General features: G+C 43.1%; 1 protein-coding gene across 1 annotated transcript in view; it reads right to left on the minus strand.

Annotated features, from left to right (window-relative positions):
* ATP1A3 (ATPase Na+/K+ transporting subunit alpha 3) overlaps positions 1-20,700 on the minus strand; it is a 106,326-nt gene that overhangs the window by 27,896 nt on the left and 57,730 nt on the right. Inside the window, exons 4-11 of the mRNA XM_073602010.1 lie at positions 19,918-20,121; positions 13,424-13,537; positions 11,615-11,749; positions 7,094-7,211; positions 5,462-5,730; positions 2,776-2,974; positions 793-902; positions 488-622 (exon numbers count right to left, since the gene is read on the minus strand). Of these exons, the coding sequence (XP_073458111.1) occupies positions 488-622; positions 793-902; positions 2,776-2,974; positions 5,462-5,730; positions 7,094-7,211; positions 11,615-11,749; positions 13,424-13,537; positions 19,918-20,121 (1,284 nt within the window). The remainder of the gene's footprint in view (positions 1-487; positions 623-792; positions 903-2,775; positions 2,975-5,461; positions 5,731-7,093; positions 7,212-11,614; positions 11,750-13,423; positions 13,538-19,917; positions 20,122-20,700) is intronic.

Consider the following 20,700-nt stretch of genomic DNA (forward strand, 5'->3'; position numbering starts at 1 on the left):
TAGAATCTCGGCTGGATGCTGCTCAAGACATTCAGATTGTTCACCTTTGGGGTTCTCATGCCCTTTGGGGATCCCTTGCTGGGGTGGGCTATGTCTACATTTTTCATATAGAGTAATACAGTATGCACCACAGGAACTTGGACAGTATACACCCTGATTAGGATTCTGGATGAATTGAAACGCATTGGGGTTCAAACATTTATCCTTTTGGTTATCTGTTGTGGTGATATATCATGATCTCAATATGATTATGTATTTTTGATGTTACTTGTGGCTTTTAATGCATGGATAATAAACTTGTCATGTTTTAAACCTTTTTGTTGTGTTCCATCAAATTCCCAACCAGTTACCAAAAAGTTTTTCTCATATGTGTTACGGTTGGAGGCATTTGCAATCACATCAGACCTATTTGATTTAATAAATAAATACTACCCAGAAATTCCTGGTGCCCTGTATAGACTTTGCATAAATGTTGCCCTGCACTCACCTGGTACTTATTGGTGGAATTGAAAGGAATCTCTGCCACTTTCTTGTACTTCTCCCTCATGGCCTTAACCGATCCACAGGACAGTTCAATGCATTTCAGGAGAGCCGATTCGGAGGCATCACCTGCCACATCCCTCTAGGGAGCAGAAACGTACCCATTACCCATGGACACCAACACTCGTCTTGCATAACAACACACAGTGAGGCCGATATACAGAGACACATACACGGTAAGCGGGACATACGACAAGACGAGAAGCCACACACAGTGACACAATGCTACACAGCTCCCGTCGAGGCACACACCTTCAGAACAGGAATGTTGTCGTTTCCTGCTTTGAAGACAGCACGGTTGCATAAGGAAGCGATCCGAGCCAAGGCCACCCAGGTGGGGGAACTCTTATCAAATGAGGCACCTGAAATAGAACACAAGAGGGGAGAAAGGGAACCGGTGAGATGCGGGTAAGAGGTTACAGCAGCCTTTCTCAACCAGGGTCTTGTGGAACCCTAGGGTTCCTCCAGATGTTGCTAGAGGTTCCTTGAGCAAGGGGATCCTTGAGTTCCCACTGACAACAATGATCTTTTTAGAGATTTCTCCCACTGACCACAAATGTAAGGAAAATTTTCCCCAGTGGCCATCACATTAATGTACAGTGATCTATAGAGATAGTACTTATTACTAGACAGATTACTAGATTACTAGACAGATTACTAGATTATTACTAGACCCCCTGTTCGGTTCACAGCAGAACAGGGTAAAAAGTTCTAACCTGAACGGCGAACCCCACTGAAGTCTATAGGAGCCAAACAGGAAAAATGAAAAGTGCCCATTTTGAAAGCTTATATGCAAGTAATTGGCCATAAAATGGGTATGGGGGTCTTGGTACTGCCCTGGGGGACATGTATCAATGCAAATTTTTTTTTAAACAATCGTTTTTTTTTTAGGAGCAGTGATTTTAATTATGCTTCAAGTGCAACAATAACAAATGAAAAATTCCTTTAAATATAGTGCCTGGGGGGGGGGGGGGGGGTCCCTTAGTCTGCCTGTAAAGTGGAGCATCTGTAGCATGTACAGAACATGCTGCAGCAAAAAAAAAAAAATTCTAAAAGAAAAAAAAGTCAAAAAAAGAGTCAAATCAAATTTAAATTCCGGCACCTAGCTATTGAAAAAAAAGGGCCAAAAATAAAAAACGTGCCCCCCCAAAATCCCTACCAGACCCTTATCCGGGCATGCAGCCTGGCAGGTCATGAAAGAGGGAGGAGGAGTGCTCCCCCCTATCCTGAACGATACCAGGCCACACGCCCTCAACATGGGAGGTGTGTGCTTTTGGGGCAGAGGGGGCTCTGCTCCCCCCCCACTCCAAAGCACCTTGTCTCCATGTTGATGGGGACAAGGGCTTCATCCCCACAACCATGGCTGGTGGTTGTGGAGCTCTGCGGGTGGGGGGCCCCCTTTAACAAGAGGACCACCTAGATCCTGCCCCCCATGTGAATGAGTATCGGGTACATACCCCTACCCATTCACCAAAATAGTGTACAAAAAAAATAAACACAGGAGTTTGTGACAAATCCTTTATGCAAAAAACATAGGGGGGGCCAGGATCCGATAAGCCCCCTGCCTGAAGACCCCTACAACCACCGGCCACGATTGTGAGGATGAGGCCCTCGTCGCCATCAACATGGTTATAAGGTGCTTTGGGGTGGGGGGGGGGGGCATGTGGCCTGGTATGGCTCAGGGGGGGCTTGATTGTCCCCCCCTTTCCTGACCTGCCAGGCTGCATTCCCAGATGAGGGTCTGGTATGAATTTGGAGGGGACCCCACGTCATTTTTTGAAACATTTTTTGTGTGGGCTGGAGAGGGGGGGGGGGTTTAACCAGCACTTTTTTTTTTTTTCAGCTGTCAGCGGGGAAACTCATTGACAGCTGATGACATATCAGTTGTTAAGGACGCTGCGGCCAGCTTCCCAGCCACATTTCTTAACAACCAGCTTTACACTAAGCTTTGCACAATCAGGGAGCAGAATGCATGGTGCAGCGCTCAGTGCATTACAGGGTGTTCGGTGGGGTAAACAACCGGTGAACACCCTGCGAATTCGGGTGTTGGGCGAACAGCCGAACAGGCAAATGTTCAGCCCGAACTCATACTTGGGCGGAACCGTTTGCTCAACACTACTTATTACTAGGGCTTCCCTGAGACCAGAAAGTTATTTCAAGGGTTAAAAGGTAAAAAGGTTGAGAAAGGCTGGGTTACAGTGTAGACGGGATCAGTGCTGCCTAAGACTCCCAGACCTGACTGGTCCTCTGTGGTGTCCGCCTCATGGATCTGGTTATCGAACCACATATGAGCTACCGTCATACGGTTTTGTGTCAGTGTTCCGGTCTTATCAGAGCAGATGGTCGATGTAGACCCCAGGGTTTCTACAGCTTCCAAGTTCTTCACAAGGCAATTTTTGCGAGCCATTCGTTTGGCTGTTAGGGTTAGGCATACCTGTGAAGGTAAGACAATAACAGTTACGGCTTCCTCTCATAAATGTCGTTCATGACAGTTCAGGCGGTCCCCGGGTCACAAACATGTTAGGGACTGTAGGTTTGTTCTCAAGTTGAACTTGTTTGTAAGTCGGAACAGTACATTTCTAAGTGTAACTCCAGCCTGTGCAGTGATATGGGATGTTCCAGGTGCTCATGCAGTCATGTTATTTGGGGCTCTTGTGTCCATGCAGTACTGCAGTGTGGGATGTGTCCAGAACTGCAAGATGGTTGCTCAGCTGTATCCGGGACCAGTGTGGAGCACAAGCAGCTGGCAGTGACGTCACGCCACCTCCGTTCGTAAGTAGGAGTCTTTCGTAACTCGGATGTTCGTAACTCGGGGACTGCCTATAATCTATAAATGACATCATAGCAAAACCACCAAAATGTCACTCAAAAGAGCCTAATGCAAAGTTAAGACACAAACTCCCCTTTACTAGCCAGAAGATTTGTAATATATATATATATATATTCTTGATATCCACCAAGAGTGGCATACCACTTTTCAGGCCCTTCTGTTGTATAGAATATGTGTGCATGACACCTCATTGCCCACACACATACATAATATATATATATATATATATATATATATATATATATATATATATATATATATTACTCGTAAAAATGCTCCCATACGCAAAACTGATACCTATTTGTGGTACAATTTGAGCCCATTCAAAATGCATGGGCTCAAATCTCACTGCAAAGAATCGCATGCGTTTCGAACAGGAATGCATTGAGATTCCTGTTCAAATCACATTCGGTTTCCCGCACCACTCTTGTGTGAACCCAGGCTTGTCATAGTGACCTCTGCCTGGGTTCACACAACAGCGGTGCGAGAAACCGCATGCGATTCGGACAGGAATTGCATCGTATTCCTGTTCAAATCAAATGCAATTCTTTGCAGTGGGATTTGAGCCCATTCATTTTGATGAATGGTACCTTGGTATCAGCGGGTACTGGACTAAAAGTTCTCTGTACTTGTACTCAGTAATAAAAAACAGTATTATTGCAACCCTACACCCCTAAGTGAAAATGTCCAAATTGGGCCCAAAGTGTCAATATTTTTTGTGGCCACCATTATTTTCCAGCGCTGCCTTAACCCTCTTGGGCATGGAGTTCACCAGAGCTTCACAGTTTGCCACTGGAGTCCTCTTCCCCTCCTCCATGATGACATCACAGAGCTGGTGGATGTTAGAGACCTTGCGCTCCTCCACCTTCCATTTGAGGATGCCCCACAGATGCTCAATAGGGTTTAGGTCTGGAGACATGCTTAGCCAGTCCATCACCTTTACCCTCAGCTTCTTTTGCAAGGCAGTGGTCGTCTTGGAGGTGTGTTTAGGGTCGATATCATGTTGGAATATTACCGTTGGGCTCAGTCTCCGAAGGGAGGGGATCATGCTCTGCTTCAGTATGTCAAAGTACATGTTGGCATTCATGGTTCCCTCAATGAACTGTAGCTCCCCAGTGCCAGAAGCACTCATGCAGCCCCAGACCATGACACTCCCACCAACATGCTTGACTGTAGGCAACACACTCTTGTCTTTGTACTCCTCACCTGGTTGCTGCCACACACACTGGACACCATCTGAACCAAACACAACCTCTGGATATCTTCTTTAAGTAGAGCAACATTTCTTTTTTCAGATCCTCAGAGAGTTCTTTGCCATGAGGTGCCATATTGAACTTCCAGTGACCAGTATGAGAGAGTGAGAGCGATAACACCAAATTTAACACACCTGCTCCCCATTAACACCTGAGACCTTGTAACACTAACAAGTCACATGACACCAGGGAGGGAAAATGGCTAATTGGGCCCAATTTGCACATTTTCACTTAGGGGTGTACTCACTTTTGTTGCCAGTGGTTTAGACATTAATGGCTGTGTGTTGAGTTATTTTGAGGGGACAGCAAATTTACTCTGTTATACAAGCTGTACACTCACTACTTTACATTGTAGCAAAGTGTCATTTCTTCAGTGTTGTCACATGAAAAGATATAATAAAATATTTTTAAAAATGTGAGGCGTGTACTCACTTTTGTGAGATACTGTAGATAAAGAAGAATTCCAGGATTGGACGAGGCAGGGCCATGCTTTCTACCCAAAGGCTGCATCCGGCCCCCGGGCCGCAGTTTGGAGACCACTGCTTTCGAAAATGAAAAGCATTCTATGAATGGCGCCCGTGCTGAGGGGCCAACCTCCTGTATTCCCAATGCATCAGGCTGACTGCTCAGCACAGAACCCGGAAGCAAGTTGAGATCACTGGAGCAAGTGTGTCTACTTGAGTGATTTCCAGCTTCCAGAGGTATCAGCCAGGTATGGTATGTACATAGTAAAATAATACCATACATGCAATTATTTTTTTAAACCCAATAATTTGCAACCTGAACAAACACAGATACTTCTATAAACCTGTAGAAGCAGCAGTTTTTTATTACTCACAGTGACAGTGGCCAAAAGTCCCTCTGGTACGTTGGCCACAATGATTCCGATGAGAAAGATGACGGCTTCCAGCCAAGAGTAACCCAAGATGAGAGAGAGGATAAAGAAGGAGAGGCCCAGGAACACAGCCACACCAGTGATCAGATGGATAAAGTGCTCAATTTCCTTAGCAATTGGGGTCTTCCCAACTTCCAAACCAGAAGCTAGGGTGGCAATACGACCCATCACAGTTCTGTCCCCTGTGGCAATGACCACTCCACGGGCTGTCCCTGAAAAGTAATAAAATCAGTGAACCTACTGTATAATATCTCTTTCTTACATGGTAGATGAACATCTTGGGGTTATACATTAATAGAACCTTAAAAAAAACAAACAAAAAAAGGTGGACTATTGCTACTATTTAGATTGGTCAACATGGGGCAGCTGGTCATGCCTTGGGACTCTACTTCTTTGGGATTATTACTGTTATCAATGTGTTCCCAGGTTTCATAGACACTTAGCATTTAACAGTGATTCAGAACTGCAGTGGGGAGCTTCACCGGAGTTGAGAACCCTCCAGCTTACTTTTTCCATTTAGGATATAGCAAGAGAGGGTTATAACCCCTTTCAGTTTATTTTGTGCCATCTGTATCCCATTGGGGAGATTTACCTTCACTTTTTGTCCCATAACCAAAACATCAAGTCAGAGGAAAGCCTTGGAAATTAAGAGAACCTTGGGGACCCCCAGGTGACCAGAACTAGTGTCCCCATTGGAAGATTTTCCTGCCATTACTTTTCTGGAGACAACCCAAAATTTGGGTTTTTTTTTACTTTCACTTTGGATGATAATGGTAAACAGGACGCATAGAGAGGGTGAATCTCCTTAACGAGGACACAGACAGCAATAAAAACTGGCTTCTCTAGGGGAGTGTTGGATTTAATTTAACAGGATGGCATCTGAACACTCCTAGTTTGGAACCTTAAATAAGTTAATAACCTATAGGCATTGGTCCTTCCATTGCTAGGCACTTACATTTTTACATGTATTATAATCCTCTTGTGGATTATAATTACATTATAATCCACAACAGTGTTTGAGGGAAACTTGTGACTATGCATTATGGCCCTCTTGAACTATTCCTATGGCCAAAATGAACCACAATCATTAAAACGTTATTTAAACCCAAAAACAGACATTTTATATATTACAGTTTATCGGTCATTAGATGTGGTAGCTGCATTCGTTTTCTATTTTCAGCTTTTTTTCCCCTTCGTTTTCACTTGATACACCTGTGAATAACAGACTGAGTGGCTACAATCAATCTTCCACTTATCTATGGATGAAGGCGTAGTTATCAACTAGGTTGCTCAAGTGATTCAGACTACAAAGAGGAATTCCTCTATTCATCTCCATTACATCGAGGTGAGGAAATTAGTGGTTTACAGAAGACAAGGAAAACACATGACATTCTCTAGGCTTTCTTTTGAGCTCATAGGAAATAACAAGGGCACTAAATTTTCTGGCAGGATCAACAGTATCTTCTGTACTTGCTAAAAATGTATTTAGCCTGAAAAAAACAAAAACAAATGCATCCACCACATCTAAGGAATGGTCCATTGCAATATATTAAATATATTATTTTGTGGGTTTACCTTCTACACAGTTGGTGGAGAAGAAGGTGACATTTCTTGTCTCTAGAGGGTTGTCATGTGTGCAGTCAGGTGACCTTGTCTGGGGCTCAGATTCACCCGTCAAGGAGGAGTTGTCTACCTGCAAGGAGGAAAAGGTGGATAGAGAAAAAAGAGAAAGAAAAAGACAAAGTGAGAAAGGAAAGAAGAAGGTTTGCAGGAGGAACTGAATTCTAGAACAAGAAGAAGAGCAGAAATAAGCCAATAGTTACAAATTTTCTAAAAGCTCTCCTATTGTACTTTCAGTTTAAATGAGCTAGATACTTTCCAGTTGCAATTAAAAACAAGGTGTGTGCAGAGACTTTTTTTTACTTTTTTTTTTTTTTTGTTTAACGGAAGAAGCCACACTTTTCTGCCAGCAGCTGCAGAGAAGGACCCTTGTTCTCTTTGTGGAAGTAGGTAAAAAGAAGCACTCTTAAGGACGTACCCAAGCCCCCAAAAAGGCTTCACCGCCACCTTCTTTTTTATGTTGGGCAGAAATCATTGGAAGAGAATTATTCCAACCCGCCCCTGTCATCACCCATTGACCAATGGCTGATTAAATCAGTCCAGTGCGATCGCCAACCCTAAAAAACTCCTCTGTAGAGGTCTGACACACCTCTGTTGAGTCAGAGCTAAAGCTATCTAATCATCAGGAAGCATGGAAGCGATATTAAACCAAAAAACAAACATTATATTGCAACCTACCAATTTTATATGTAATGGCTGCATTCGTTTTCTTTTTCAGGCTCGGCTCACATATATGCGAATCGGATGAGTTTGAACCACATCCGATTAGCATAACACGTGAACCAGACCGGCTTTCAATGGAGCTGATTCACATATATGCGGGCTGGTTGCTGTGCAAATTAAAAAAGAGAGTCCCGTGTGTTTTTCAGTCTGGTTCAGGTGCGATTTAACCACTTGCCGTACATACCCGCTTGGCTATTGCACGAAATGACGTACAGGTATGTAGTTTCGTGCAACAGCCAGCAGGCGTGCTGATTGGTCAGAGGGGGATCCATACAGCGGGTCCGGAGAATGCGATGCCCGCCGGCCACCCGCGATCGCTCCCCAGAGAGACAGGACGGCGGTCTGCCGATGTAAACAAGGCAGAATGCTATTACTATTAAAAAGACTAAATAAATTAAAATGCCATAAAAATATAGTTTGTAGATGCTATAACTTTTGCACAAACCAATCAATATACGCTTATTGGGTTTTTTTTTTTACCAAAAATATGTAGCAGAATGCATATTGGCCTAAAATGATGAAGAAATTTGATTTTTTTTTCCATTTTTTTATTGGATATGTTTTATAGCAGAAAGTAAAAAATATTGTTTTTTTTTTTCAAAATTGTCGCTTTTTTTTGGTTTATAGCGCAAAAAATAAAAACTGCAGAAGTGATAAAATACCACCAAAAGAAAGCTCTATTTGTGGTAAAAAAAAACACATCAATTTTATTTGGGTACAGTGTTGCACGGCCGCGCAATTGTCAGTTGCAATAATGCAGTGCCGAATAACAAAAAAAGTGGTTAAAGTAGAACTATATGTGCAAAGTTTGTGTCATCGGTGCAAAAATGTAAATAAATTTAAATAAAAAAGTAACTAAATGTGTTTCTTTAAATTTATGGTTTGGGGTGTGCAATGTGTTATCATAGTGGATGACTGCGCCAACCCTAAACCAATTAATATCAAAAAGACCTGTGAACTATAAATACAAAAAAACTCTGTGAAACCAAAAAATATATTGATATATGTATAAAGAAAAGAAAGTCCCAGTGCTCTTCTTCAAGGATGGATGATCAAACCCTCTTGCACAAATCTAGATCTGTGTTAAACTTCCACCAATCCGTGATACACCACCATCTTCCAAAGTGAACACTCACCAGAGACCAATATTAAAAAAGCCTTGATTTAAGTCTGGATCAGCCACTCCTCATTAGAATATGTCTGGGGTTTACCAACCAGTATCTCAGTATTCATTCCATAATTTTTCCACTTTATGGGGATCTTAAAAAACTCATAGGAAACAAACGGCCATCACTGCACATCATTCTTGCACTTTATTTCTTTAGGGCCTGTCTCCAGGAACTGGCATGCGTTGCAAAGCCTCGATCTCGTGCGGGTCCGGGACTGGACATGATGTCGGCGTTGCCCAGAAGCCTCTACGTGTTTCGCATCCAATCGTGTATCTTCAGGAAGCTTCCTGAAGACGCACGATTGGATGCGAAACGCGCGATTAACCTTCTGAGGGAGACGTGGAACGTCACTTCCTTTACCGAATGTGACGGTCTCCAATTTCGACAGAATATGTGGCTGCCACCCTGCACCCCTGCCCCAGCCAGCTTACCCCTACTTCCACCGCTGTCAGCCTGTTGGCTTTCCGCTCTGCCCGCTGACTGGTTCTGCCGCATTCCCAGGTATCGGATTAGGCACCGGGCACATTTGTGCGAGTACAAGTACTTGCAGAAATGCTTGGTATTGGGTCAACTTTAGCATAGTATAATCAGGGCTGGGACAAGGGGTGGGCAGGAGGAGCGACTGCCCTGGGCGCAATGATTTATTGCAGGGATAGGGAGTGCCCTGTGCCAGTTGTTTCTGTTACATGGCTTACAGGAGTAGTGACAGTGGCATTACTAGGGAAAGAGGGGGGTTGCAGTTTGACACCTTTGCCCTGAGTGCTGAATGACCTTGTCCCGGCACTGAGTATAACCATGATGCATTGACCCATTATCATGGAAGATCTCCTAATTCTACATCAGGGACATCTGGGTAGCTCTGGGAAATCTAGAGATCTGACCTGCTACAGCTGGAGCTCACCAGTCGGCAGGAGGCATGAGTTTAGCTGAATGCAGAGTTAGAGGGCTGTAACAGCAGGGGGGGCATGTCAGAGCGTTGGAGAGAGACCACTGCTTCCACATAAAGGACAAGGATACTTCACTTGCAGCACGCTGGCAGGAAACAGGTCTTTCTACTGTGGCTGTTTTGTAAAAAAACACACCTTTTTGTTTTCAATCACCCACCTGTAATGTAATAAATTGTAGATGATTTAAACTGAAAGTTCGATTCAATTTAAATGAATAAATAGAAACAATAGTTTGTTCATGAAAACATCTCACATATGTCCAAAATAAGACTGGAGTAATTCATTATGACCAGTAAGGTTGCCTCTTCTATTGTCTGGATCATTTTTAAAATTGGTTGGGTTGCAGCAAGACAAGTAATTTCTGCTCCCAGACACTTTGATAAATGATCCCCATTTATTGTGCATTTTTGGGAAAACCCCCTACACACACAACTAAGATAATGATATATGCTATGTTATGTAAAAGGAATTAGAATCATGCAAAAAATTATAATTCTATAAATCACTCCATCTAATATAGAAACATAACATTCTTATAAAAGGTGCCCCTGGACGACTTCATCTCTGACGAAACGTGTAGGGCATCGCTCCGATGCACCGACAACCCCTCGTGTCCTGGAAGGACGGGTTTGCTCTGGTTGTAGGCCGGCTGGCCCACCAGACTTAAGGCTTTAATTTTACTTATAACATGTAAGTGCATTACTTTACTTTTTAAATAAACTTTATAAAAAAGGTTTTACGCCATATGGAGCTTTTGTTTTTTACGGTTTTAAAAGCATCCACCCATCCATGTGAGTGAGTGGCACCCTGTGAATAGGGGAACGATGTTGTTGGGAGAAAGACCCAGGCTGGGTATAAGCCAAACGCGCTGTTTGATCCCCTGGGGCTGGTAAGAAGCAAACCTTACTATTTGGTGGCGGACTCTTCACATAGGGTGACTGATGGTGGTTTCTATCATCAGGAATCTTCAAGGCTCCTAGTTACAATCCCTGGTGGACTTTTAGAAGAATGTTATGCTTCTATATTTGATGGACTGATTTATAGAATTATAATTTTTAGCACGATTCTAATTTCTTTTATATGTGCTATACTGTGATTTATGTCATACAGGAGAATCGCTGCTCATGTTTTTTGGTTCAGGTTTTTAATTCCCTATAGCACAGTTTTGTTTTCCCTGTATTAATATGCTATGTTATACTTATCTGTCAGCAGCCCCATACTCTCTAGCTGGATCGCTTTGCCTGAGCATCGCCCTTTAAGCATGTGATCTTCAGCTGAAAGGAGCCTGAAGCTGCTGGTAAGTACTGTATATGCTCTATAGATGCATGGAGTTTGCATATACTGTATTTCCTACGCATGTGAGTTTCCTCCCACTACACACAAACATGCTGGCACAAATTAATCAGCTTCCACCCAATCTAGCCTATATTGCCAGAATCACTGAGGTGCAATTACCATTCTACCTAATGGGCATTGCTCCCTTAGTGGGCGAAATACGTCAGCATCTCAATCGCTGGCAAGGTAGAAGTGAAACATTGAGATTGGAAGTTAAGGTACAGATTACAATAATTACTCAAAATGTGCTTACTAAAATACACTATAGCACCCACCTGACCAATAAATCAGCCAAAACTTACTTTGCACCCATGGGCAGAGATGATCCTTAGGTCAGCTGGTACTCTGTCTCCACCTTTAACCTCCACCAGGTCACCCACCACCACCTCCTCCGCATTCAGCTGCATCTTCTCTCCTTCTCGAATGACTAAAGCTTGCTGGCAGGTAAAAAAGGCATAAAGGTAATGGTGAAAACAATGTTCAAAAGGCAAAAAAGACATAAGGCTCAATTCACAAAGCTAAGGCATGAGAGTATTCATTCTTAACCATGAATAGATCATAGTGTCTGCAAGTCCACATTCATTTATTAATACATGTACAATGCCCAGTATTTATATATACAAAATTATTCATACACACACACATACACATATATAATCACATACACACACATACAGACACACACACACACAAATATACTCACACACACATACATACAAACACACACAAACATACATTCTCACATACACACACACACACACACACATACATATACATATATACTTACATACATACACACACACACACAGACATACATACACACACATATACAAACATATATACTCACATACAAACACACACACACACACATATATACTCACATACACACACACACATACAGACACACACAAACATATATACTCACATACAAACACACACGCATACATATATACTCACATACACACACATATTAATATATACACTCACATACATACACACACACACACACACACTATATTATCAAATGAACTTTAATGGCATCCCAGTCTTAGTCCGTAGGGTTCAACATGGAGTTGGCCAACCCTTTGCAGCATTAAAAGCTTCAACTCTTCTGGGAAGGCTGTCCACAAGGTTTAGGAGTGTGTCTATGGGAATGTTTGACCATTCTTCCAGAAGCACATTTGTGAGGTCAGACACTGATGTTGGACGAGAAGGCCTGGCTCATAGTATCCACTCTAATTCAACCCAAAAGGTGTTCTATCGGGTTGCAGTTAAGACTCCGTGCAGGCTAGTCAAGTTCCTCCACCCCAAACTCACTCATCCATGTCCTTATGGACCTTGCTTTTTGCTTTGTGTGCTACACAATGGTTGTGCTTTACTGCTCCTTCCCACCATGCAAATCTATTATTTGTCCGAGTGTTTGAAGACTATACTCTCCCTGTGCACCTGATATCTCTATAGGCAGATGGGGGGGGGGGGGATTGTGTCAAATATAGAGCTCCCTCTGGTGGGAAAACTATACATTTCTTCATTTATTACCATAACCAAATATGGAAAATGGAAGGACAATCAGGTACAAATGTGAATATCACATCAAAAATAACTTCAAAGTTTTCAGATATGCATACTTGTAGGTCAGTGATGACATATTTAAAGCTAGGGGTCTGCATAACAGCCAATGTCAGAAGGATGTCAACAATGACAGGCCCTGAATTTTTACTAGAAAAAGTTCACTGAACTGGTGGAAGAGCCCCTCTTCATCTTTATAGTTTCCTGCAAAGGTCTGCAGAACACCCCAGAGTGAAAAAAGGTCAAACCAGTATGTGAAATGCAGGTTTGTGCCGTAAAATCCAGATATGCAAGATATTGACCCCTTAAGCTGATATAGGATTTGTTTTGGTAACACTAAAGCGACCAACTTTTGAAAAGTTATAAGAGCCCTTCACAACAAGTGACATCCAGAAATGAAAGTCCACATGAATGAAAAGACTGTCAGTGCAAAAAAAGTTCAAATAAAACACATTCAGTATCACATCATTAATGACTGCAAGCGTTTAGATGTGGAAAGGTAGTAAGCATGAGCTACGGGAGCTAGATACCATCGTACTCACCTGGGGCACCATGTTTTTGAAGGATTCCATGATCTTCGAGCTCTTGGCCTCTTGGTAGTAAGAAAAGCAACCGGTGATGATGACGACTGCAGCCAACACGATACCCAGATACAGCTGAAAGAGAAATCGCAAAGTGGCAATAAGCTTTATACATCACTATCTTTGGAACCGGGTTTATGATTTCACATGAAATGCATCAAAAGGTGTGCAACCAGAAAAGTCAGGTTTATCATGACTTGCAATTTACAAAATGTTCTGTTACGTCAGTATGCCTAATCCATCTGCTTGTGTGCATTAGGCTGGAGATTTCTAGTAGCGCAATCATGCTTCCAAAATTGCTAGCAAATTGCAAAAAGTGGAATTGCTTGCTAAACAGATGGAACTAAGGGCATCTGTACGTTAGGCAAGTTGCATGCACTATCATGTAGCTGCAATCATTTGCACAGGATTTGTGTGAGATTTATACCTACTACATGCTACTTGCTTAGTTTACACCATAGGCATCCACATCAATTGCTACTCCTTGCAGCAATGAGTTATTAAAATCCACATAGCTCCAGCCTTGTGCACATAGATGAATAGATTAGTGAATTGCACAGAATTGGGTAGCTGCAAGATTACATGGAGAAACTAATTTGCATCAGTGGTCATCTTAACCCTTGTTCACAATAATAATAGTTATCTCCATTTGAATGGAAACAATTAATTATAAAGATGGTGAAAAAAATGGATTTGGAGAATAATGGCCCAGAGAATGTGGACACCCTATATGACCATGAAAATTTGGACCCCCCAAATGACTGGGTTCAGGGGTTTCCAGTGAAGGATACTGTTACTACAGTAAACAGACATTTTAGATGATTACATTCTTCCAAACTTGTGGTAACAGTTTGGGGAAAATTAATTTATGATCTAAGGGTAATAAGCCATATATAAGCCATATATAATATAATATCTCCATAAAGGCATGATTTGATGAGTTTGGTGTGGAGGAACTTGAGTGGCCTACACAGAACCATGACCTCAACCCTACTGAACCACCACTTAAGGCAAAGTGACAGTGGGAGGAAGCCAGGTCTTCAAATCCAACATCAGTAACCTAAAGACATGTTTTGATGAGTTTGGTGTGGGGGAACAACTGCAGTCGGGTTGAGGTTGGGGTTCTGTGTAGGCCTGAAGTTCCTCCACATCAAACTTGTCAAACCATATCCATAGGTTACCAATGTTGGATGAGAAGCTCGAGCTTCATCCCACTGTCACTTTGCCTTAATTGGGTGTTCAGTAGGGTTGAGGTCAGGTTTCTGTGCAGGCCACTGAACATTTGAGGCCAAGCGACAGTGGGGTGAAGCCAGTTCTCATCCAACATCATTACCATAAATACATGGTTTGAGGAGTTTGGTGTGGAGGAACTTCAGTAGGATTAAGGTCAGGGTTCTGTGTAGGCCACTGAAGTTCCCCCACACCAAACTCATCAAACCATGTCTTTATGTTAATGATGTTGGATGAGAAGCCAGGTCTTCTCATCCAACATATAGTAAGTAACATAAAAGACATGGGGGGTTATTTACTAAAGGCAAATCCACTTTGCACTACAAGTGCACTTGGAAGTGCATTCGCTGTAGATCTGAGGGGAAGATCTGAAATGAGGGGAAGCTCTGCTGATTTTATCATGCAATCATGTGCAAGCTAAAATTCTGTTTTTTATTTTTCTTGCATACCCCCCTCGGATCTACAGCGACTGCACTTTCAAGTGCACTTTCAAGTGCACTTTCAGTGCAAAATGGTATTGCCTTTAGTAAATAACCTCCATGGTTTGAGGAGTTTGGTGTGGAGGAACTTCAGTAGGGTTGAGGTCAGGGTTCTGTGTAGGCCACTGAAGTTCCTCCATACCAAACTCATCAAACCATGTCTTTATATTAATGATGTTGGATGAGAAGCCTTGGCTTCATCCCATTTTCACTTTGCCTTAAATGGGTGTTCATTAGGGTTGAGGTCAGGGTTCTGTGTAGGCCACTGAACACCCATTTAAGGCCAAGTGACAGTGGGATGAAGCCGGGTCTTCTCATCCAACATATAGTAAGTAACATAAAAGACATGGTTTGATGAGTTTGGTGTGGAGGAATGCAAGTGGCTTGTACTAAGCCCTGATGTCAACCCTACTGAACACCTATATAAGCAATAGTGAAAAGATCCCTTCTGACTAATGATGAGCCAAGCTTATGCTATCATGTGACAGCCTCCAGCAGGTTCAGCCTGAACCTTGGCTCATCACTACTCCTGACCCACTGATACTCAGGACGATTCCCCACTTTTTCCTCCATCTCAGCCAAGGTGAAAATACCCAGCAATTCAGGGTATGGAAGAGCATGTGACTTACCCCAATTGGCAGTGCACAGGTCTAGCGGCCACAGTTCCCTGCAGGCCCTGACATCAGCCTACAATGGGTACTGGCTGTATTGGAGAAAAGAGGCATCAGGGGATATCTGGAGAGGTAAGTATCAGTATATGTTTATGTGGGGAGAGGGGGTTTCACAGACACTTGAATAGGCAAAGTGACAATAGGGTTGATTTGCTAAAACTGGAAAGTGCATAATCTGGTACAGCTGTGGACGGTAGCCAATAAGCTTCTAACTTCAGCTTGTTCAATTAAGCTTTGACAGAAAAAAAAAAAACTGGAAGCTGATTGGTTTCTATGCAGAGCTGCACCATATTCTGCACTGTCCAATTTTAGTAAAACAACCTCACCGTCTCTTCAAAACAAGTCAGCAACGGCAGAGCCATATTTCTGTTTTCAGAACATTTACAGAGTATTTAGGTAAATTAGCCCAAGTCCAGAAACAGCCACAGTAACCCACCCAACCTTCTGTGCCAGGAACATTTTGGCATGCTAGATCCGAAAATTTACTAAACCACCAGATGAAGATTTAAACTGTGCCTGTTGCCCAGCTGTTCTGTCCTACTGCAAAAATATACGAAGACAAATGTGTATGGTCTATCGCCAGGTTTGTGTTGTCCATTCAATCAAGATTAAGACCAGTAATTATTATTGGATGTCTAGGAACAGGTGTTTCTATATTTTTCCTAAAATAATTCCTCTAGAAATGAGTGAGCAGAGCTAGAATGGGAGATTAGGGAACCAGCCGAAGCCTCTGTTTCCGGCTCAATAGAGGTCAGGCAGGCTGCCAAAATGTTGAGTGACCAACGAGAGGCAGATATAATGTTCTAGTTGTTTCTAAATTGGTTGTATAGAATCTTAGTCTTTTATACTGCGAAAAAAAAAAGCTGCTATAAAATCCAAAGCAGCTGGATATTTTACATGTCTAGTATGGGATGTCAAATTTGGTACACTTAAAGTGGTTGTACACTCTGTACAACCACTTTTACTTACAGGTAAGCTTATATTAAAGGCTTACCTGTAGGTGCTGGAAATATCTCCTAAACCTCCACTTTTAGGAGATATTTACAATAAAGCTGTGCGCCGATGTCAATGGCGCATGCACACTTTAAAAAGGGCAGATTGTGCAGTTTCTAAAGGAGTCATGCCGCGACTGGCGGTCTTCCGTGCGCATGCGCGTGAGTGACGTCACGCGACTCCGACCAGTCACAGAGCCGAGTTCGCGGCCCCGGAAAGGAAGAGGGGTGAAGATCGCTGCTAGCGGGGACAGCGGTGACATTGCAGGCTTCGGTTTCAGGTAAGTGACACATAATGGGCTACTATGTGGTACATAGTAGCCCATTATGCTTTACCTTTGCAGGGAAATAAAGAGGAAGTAAAACCCACCAGGGTTTACTTCCTCTTTAAAACAAGTAAATAACATTTTGGGAGCTTAAACTATTTAACCTTATTGACTAGAAATGAGTTGAGTAACCTGGCTAAACAGATTTTGCCACAAAATTACTAACTTTGCTGAAACTGTGAGGTGGGTTTACTAAAGACCGTGTACTCTGCAAGTGCAGTTGCTCCAGAGCTTAGTAAATAAGGAGAAGCTCTGCTGACTTCCATCATCCAATCATGCAAAAATGCTGTTTTGTTTTTTTTTACATTTTCCTGCTAGGAAAAAAAAAAATCTACTTTTTTAAACTTAGCCCTGGTTCACATTGCTGCTACTTCTCATGCGACTTGCTGCATCGTGCAACACAGAAAGTTGCATGACAGGTCAAAATGCATTCATTTTAATGAGTATCGTCTGACAAAAAAAATAAAGAATAAAAAAATAGTTCTTGCACTACTTTTCTGCGTCTTCCTTGTGACATGAGTGTCAAAGACTGCAATGCTAAAGTGAAACTTCACACTCTCAATCAACATTCACTGTATTTAATCCTTATGCTGCTAGCCCTAGTAAATAGATAGGAAAGTATATCATTTTTATTTGTTTTAAACTTTCTTTTTTACATTTTTCAATTACTTTCTGGTTTCCTTGCGTAGGCAAATGAGGTCATACATCCCAGGAGTCTTCAGGAGGGTATTTTTTTTTTTTTTTTTTTTTTTAGCCAAGCACATCCTTCTGCCTGAATGCCTGTGGTAAGGGCAGATCCATTTTAGGAAGTAAATGTTACATTAATCATTTGCCCTTACTCAAGATGGCCACAACCAGAAATGGGGGGTGTTTTTCAAAGTGATTTCTCATCAAAATAAAACATGGAGACATGGATAGATGGGGAAGTTTGCTTTGGACATTAAAAATGAATAAACACCTTCCCGCCTGGCCTATAGCAGAATGATGGCTTTCTCATTCCGAGTGGATGTCATGTGACATCCTTCAGAACAGGTCGCTCATGGGTGCCCACCTTGGACACACTGCATCACCGATCCCGGTGTCCAATCACAGCTGATCACTGTGTAAATAGGAAATGCTGGTTATCTGTGTTCCTTTCCTCACACTGACAGTGCGTGAGGAAAGGAGAGCCGATAAGTGGCTTTCCTCACAGAGGAGATCTGCCTCATCACTAATGCCTGTCAGCAGGGGCGTCGCTAGGGGGTGGCTTTTGGGGCTATAGCCCCGAATCTGGGGCCAATAGCCCCGAGTCTCTGCAGGGGTCCCCAAGGGGAGGGGAGGCTCTCTGGGGACCCTTATGTAAGTGGGGGGCTCTCTGGGGACCCTGATGCAAGGGAGAGGCTCTCTGGGGACCCTGACTTTAAGGCAGAGGCTCTCTAGGGACCCTAATGTAAGGGGGGCTCTCTGAGAACCCTGATGTAAGTGGGGGGGCCCTCTGGGTACCCTGATGAAAGGGGGAGGCTCTCTGAGGACTCTGATGTAAGGAGGAGGCTCTCTGGGGACCCTGATGTAAGGAGGGGCTCTCTGGGGACCCTGATGTAAGTGGGGCTCTCTGGGGACCCTGATGTAAGTGGGGGGCTCTCTGGGGACCCTGATGTAAGAGGGGGCTCTCTGGGGACCCTGATGTAAGAGGGGCTCTCTGGGGACCCTGATGTAAGTGGGGCTCTCTGGGGACCCTGATGTAAGGGGGGCTCTCTGAGAACCCTGATGTAAGTGGGGGGGCCCTCTGGGTACCCTGATGAAAGGGGGAGGCTCTCTGAGGACTCTGATGTAAGGAGGAGGCTCTCTGGGGACCCTGATGTAAGAGGGGCTCTCTGGGGACCCTGATGTAAGTGGGGCTCTCTGGGGACCCTGATGTAAGAGGGGCTCTCTGGGGACCCTGATGTAAGTGGGGGGCTCTCTGGGGACCCTGATGTAAGAGGGGCTCTCTGGGGACCCTGATGTAAGTGGGGCTCTCTGGGGACCCTGATGTAAGTGGGGGGCTCTCTGGGGACCCTGATGTAAGTGGGGGGCTCTCTGGGGATATATATACACACACGTATATTACTGTATATACATGTGTATGCCCGCCCAAGCGTATGACTTTCTTTACTACGCTGCTATGGGCTCTAGCCCCAGATCTTTTGTAGACCTAGCAACGCCCCTGCCTGTCAGTGCCCACCAGTGAAGCCAATCAGCGCACATCAGTGAAGGAGAAAAATTACTTATTTACAAAATTGTATAACAAAATTAAAAGAAACAATGGTGAATAAATACCACCAAAAAAAAGCTCCATCTGTCTCAAAAAAATGATACAAATGTCATTTGGGTACAGTGTTGCATGACCGCACAATTGTCAAAGTGTGACAACACTGAAAGCTGAAAATTGGCCTGGGCAGAAAGGGGGTAAAAGTGCCCTGTATTGAAGTGGTTAAATAGTGTTTGTGATGTTCAGGTGCAGTGTAGTTCTGCTTTAAAATCAGAAAAGTTGCAAGGTCCTCATTTCTTTTTCTTTGTACGCATGAAACAGTAGTGTTAGGCGAAATACGTCATATGTTTGAATGTTTTTTTACAATAAATGGAGGACTTTTAATAGTATGGTATATGAATTGCATTATTAAGCACATTCTAAAGTCCCATGTTTGAGGAAATTGTTTTGGCTATTTGTAATTTTAGGGGTAACGGTGCGAACCCAAGCAACCCTTACAACATACACCTAAGAATAACAGATGTGCTCACGTTGTCATTTGAGGGGTCATCCTCCGTACCCGCCAGGATGCCATAGGCCAGAAAGCAGAGGATAGCTCCAATCCACAGCAGGATGGAGAAACCTCCGAAGAGCTGGCGGCAAAACTTGATCCACTCGGGTGTAGTTGGAGGAGGAGTCAAAGCATTGGGTCCATCCCGGGCCAGAAACTCTGCTGCTTTGCTGAGTGTCAACCCCTAAAAACAGAGGAAAGTAACCATTAGGGAGCATTTTTTTTTTTTTTTTTTTTTATACAAACGTTTTCATTGAGAGTTTACAGGCATAACAGTGAACATTAGAATCCAAGAAGTAATTCACACATACAAATAAAAGTTCAGTATATAGTCAAGGCACAATGATCTGTATATATAGTCAATAGGGACTATATACTATGCATAGAATCAGTCCAAAGATATAAGTATCAAGCTGACTATACAGTCAGAGTTTTCTACAGTCCAACTTATGGTTTTAGAGAGGGTAATGCCTCGTACACACGATCGGACTTTCCGACAACAAAACTGTGGAATTTTGTCCGAAGGGCGTTGGCTCAAACTTGTCTTGCATACACACGGCCACACAAAATGTAATGTAATGTAATTTCTGAGTCCTAGATCAATGGAGCCCCGAGCCTACAGAGTTGTAGGTTACACTGGGCTAAGAGCTCCCTATGTGGCAGTGGTCTAGTACTTTTGTATTGGTCAGGTCACAAGCCCCTCTTTCCCATGAAGCAGGGCTGGATGTTATACATTGGAGCCTGTAGACACACAGCTTTTTGT

The sequence above is a fragment of the Aquarana catesbeiana genome, linkage group LG10 (assembly GCF_042186555.1).
Source record: "Aquarana catesbeiana isolate 2022-GZ linkage group LG10, ASM4218655v1, whole genome shotgun sequence".
NCBI classification, from domain to species: Eukaryota; Metazoa; Chordata; class Amphibia; order Anura; family Ranidae; genus Aquarana; species Aquarana catesbeiana.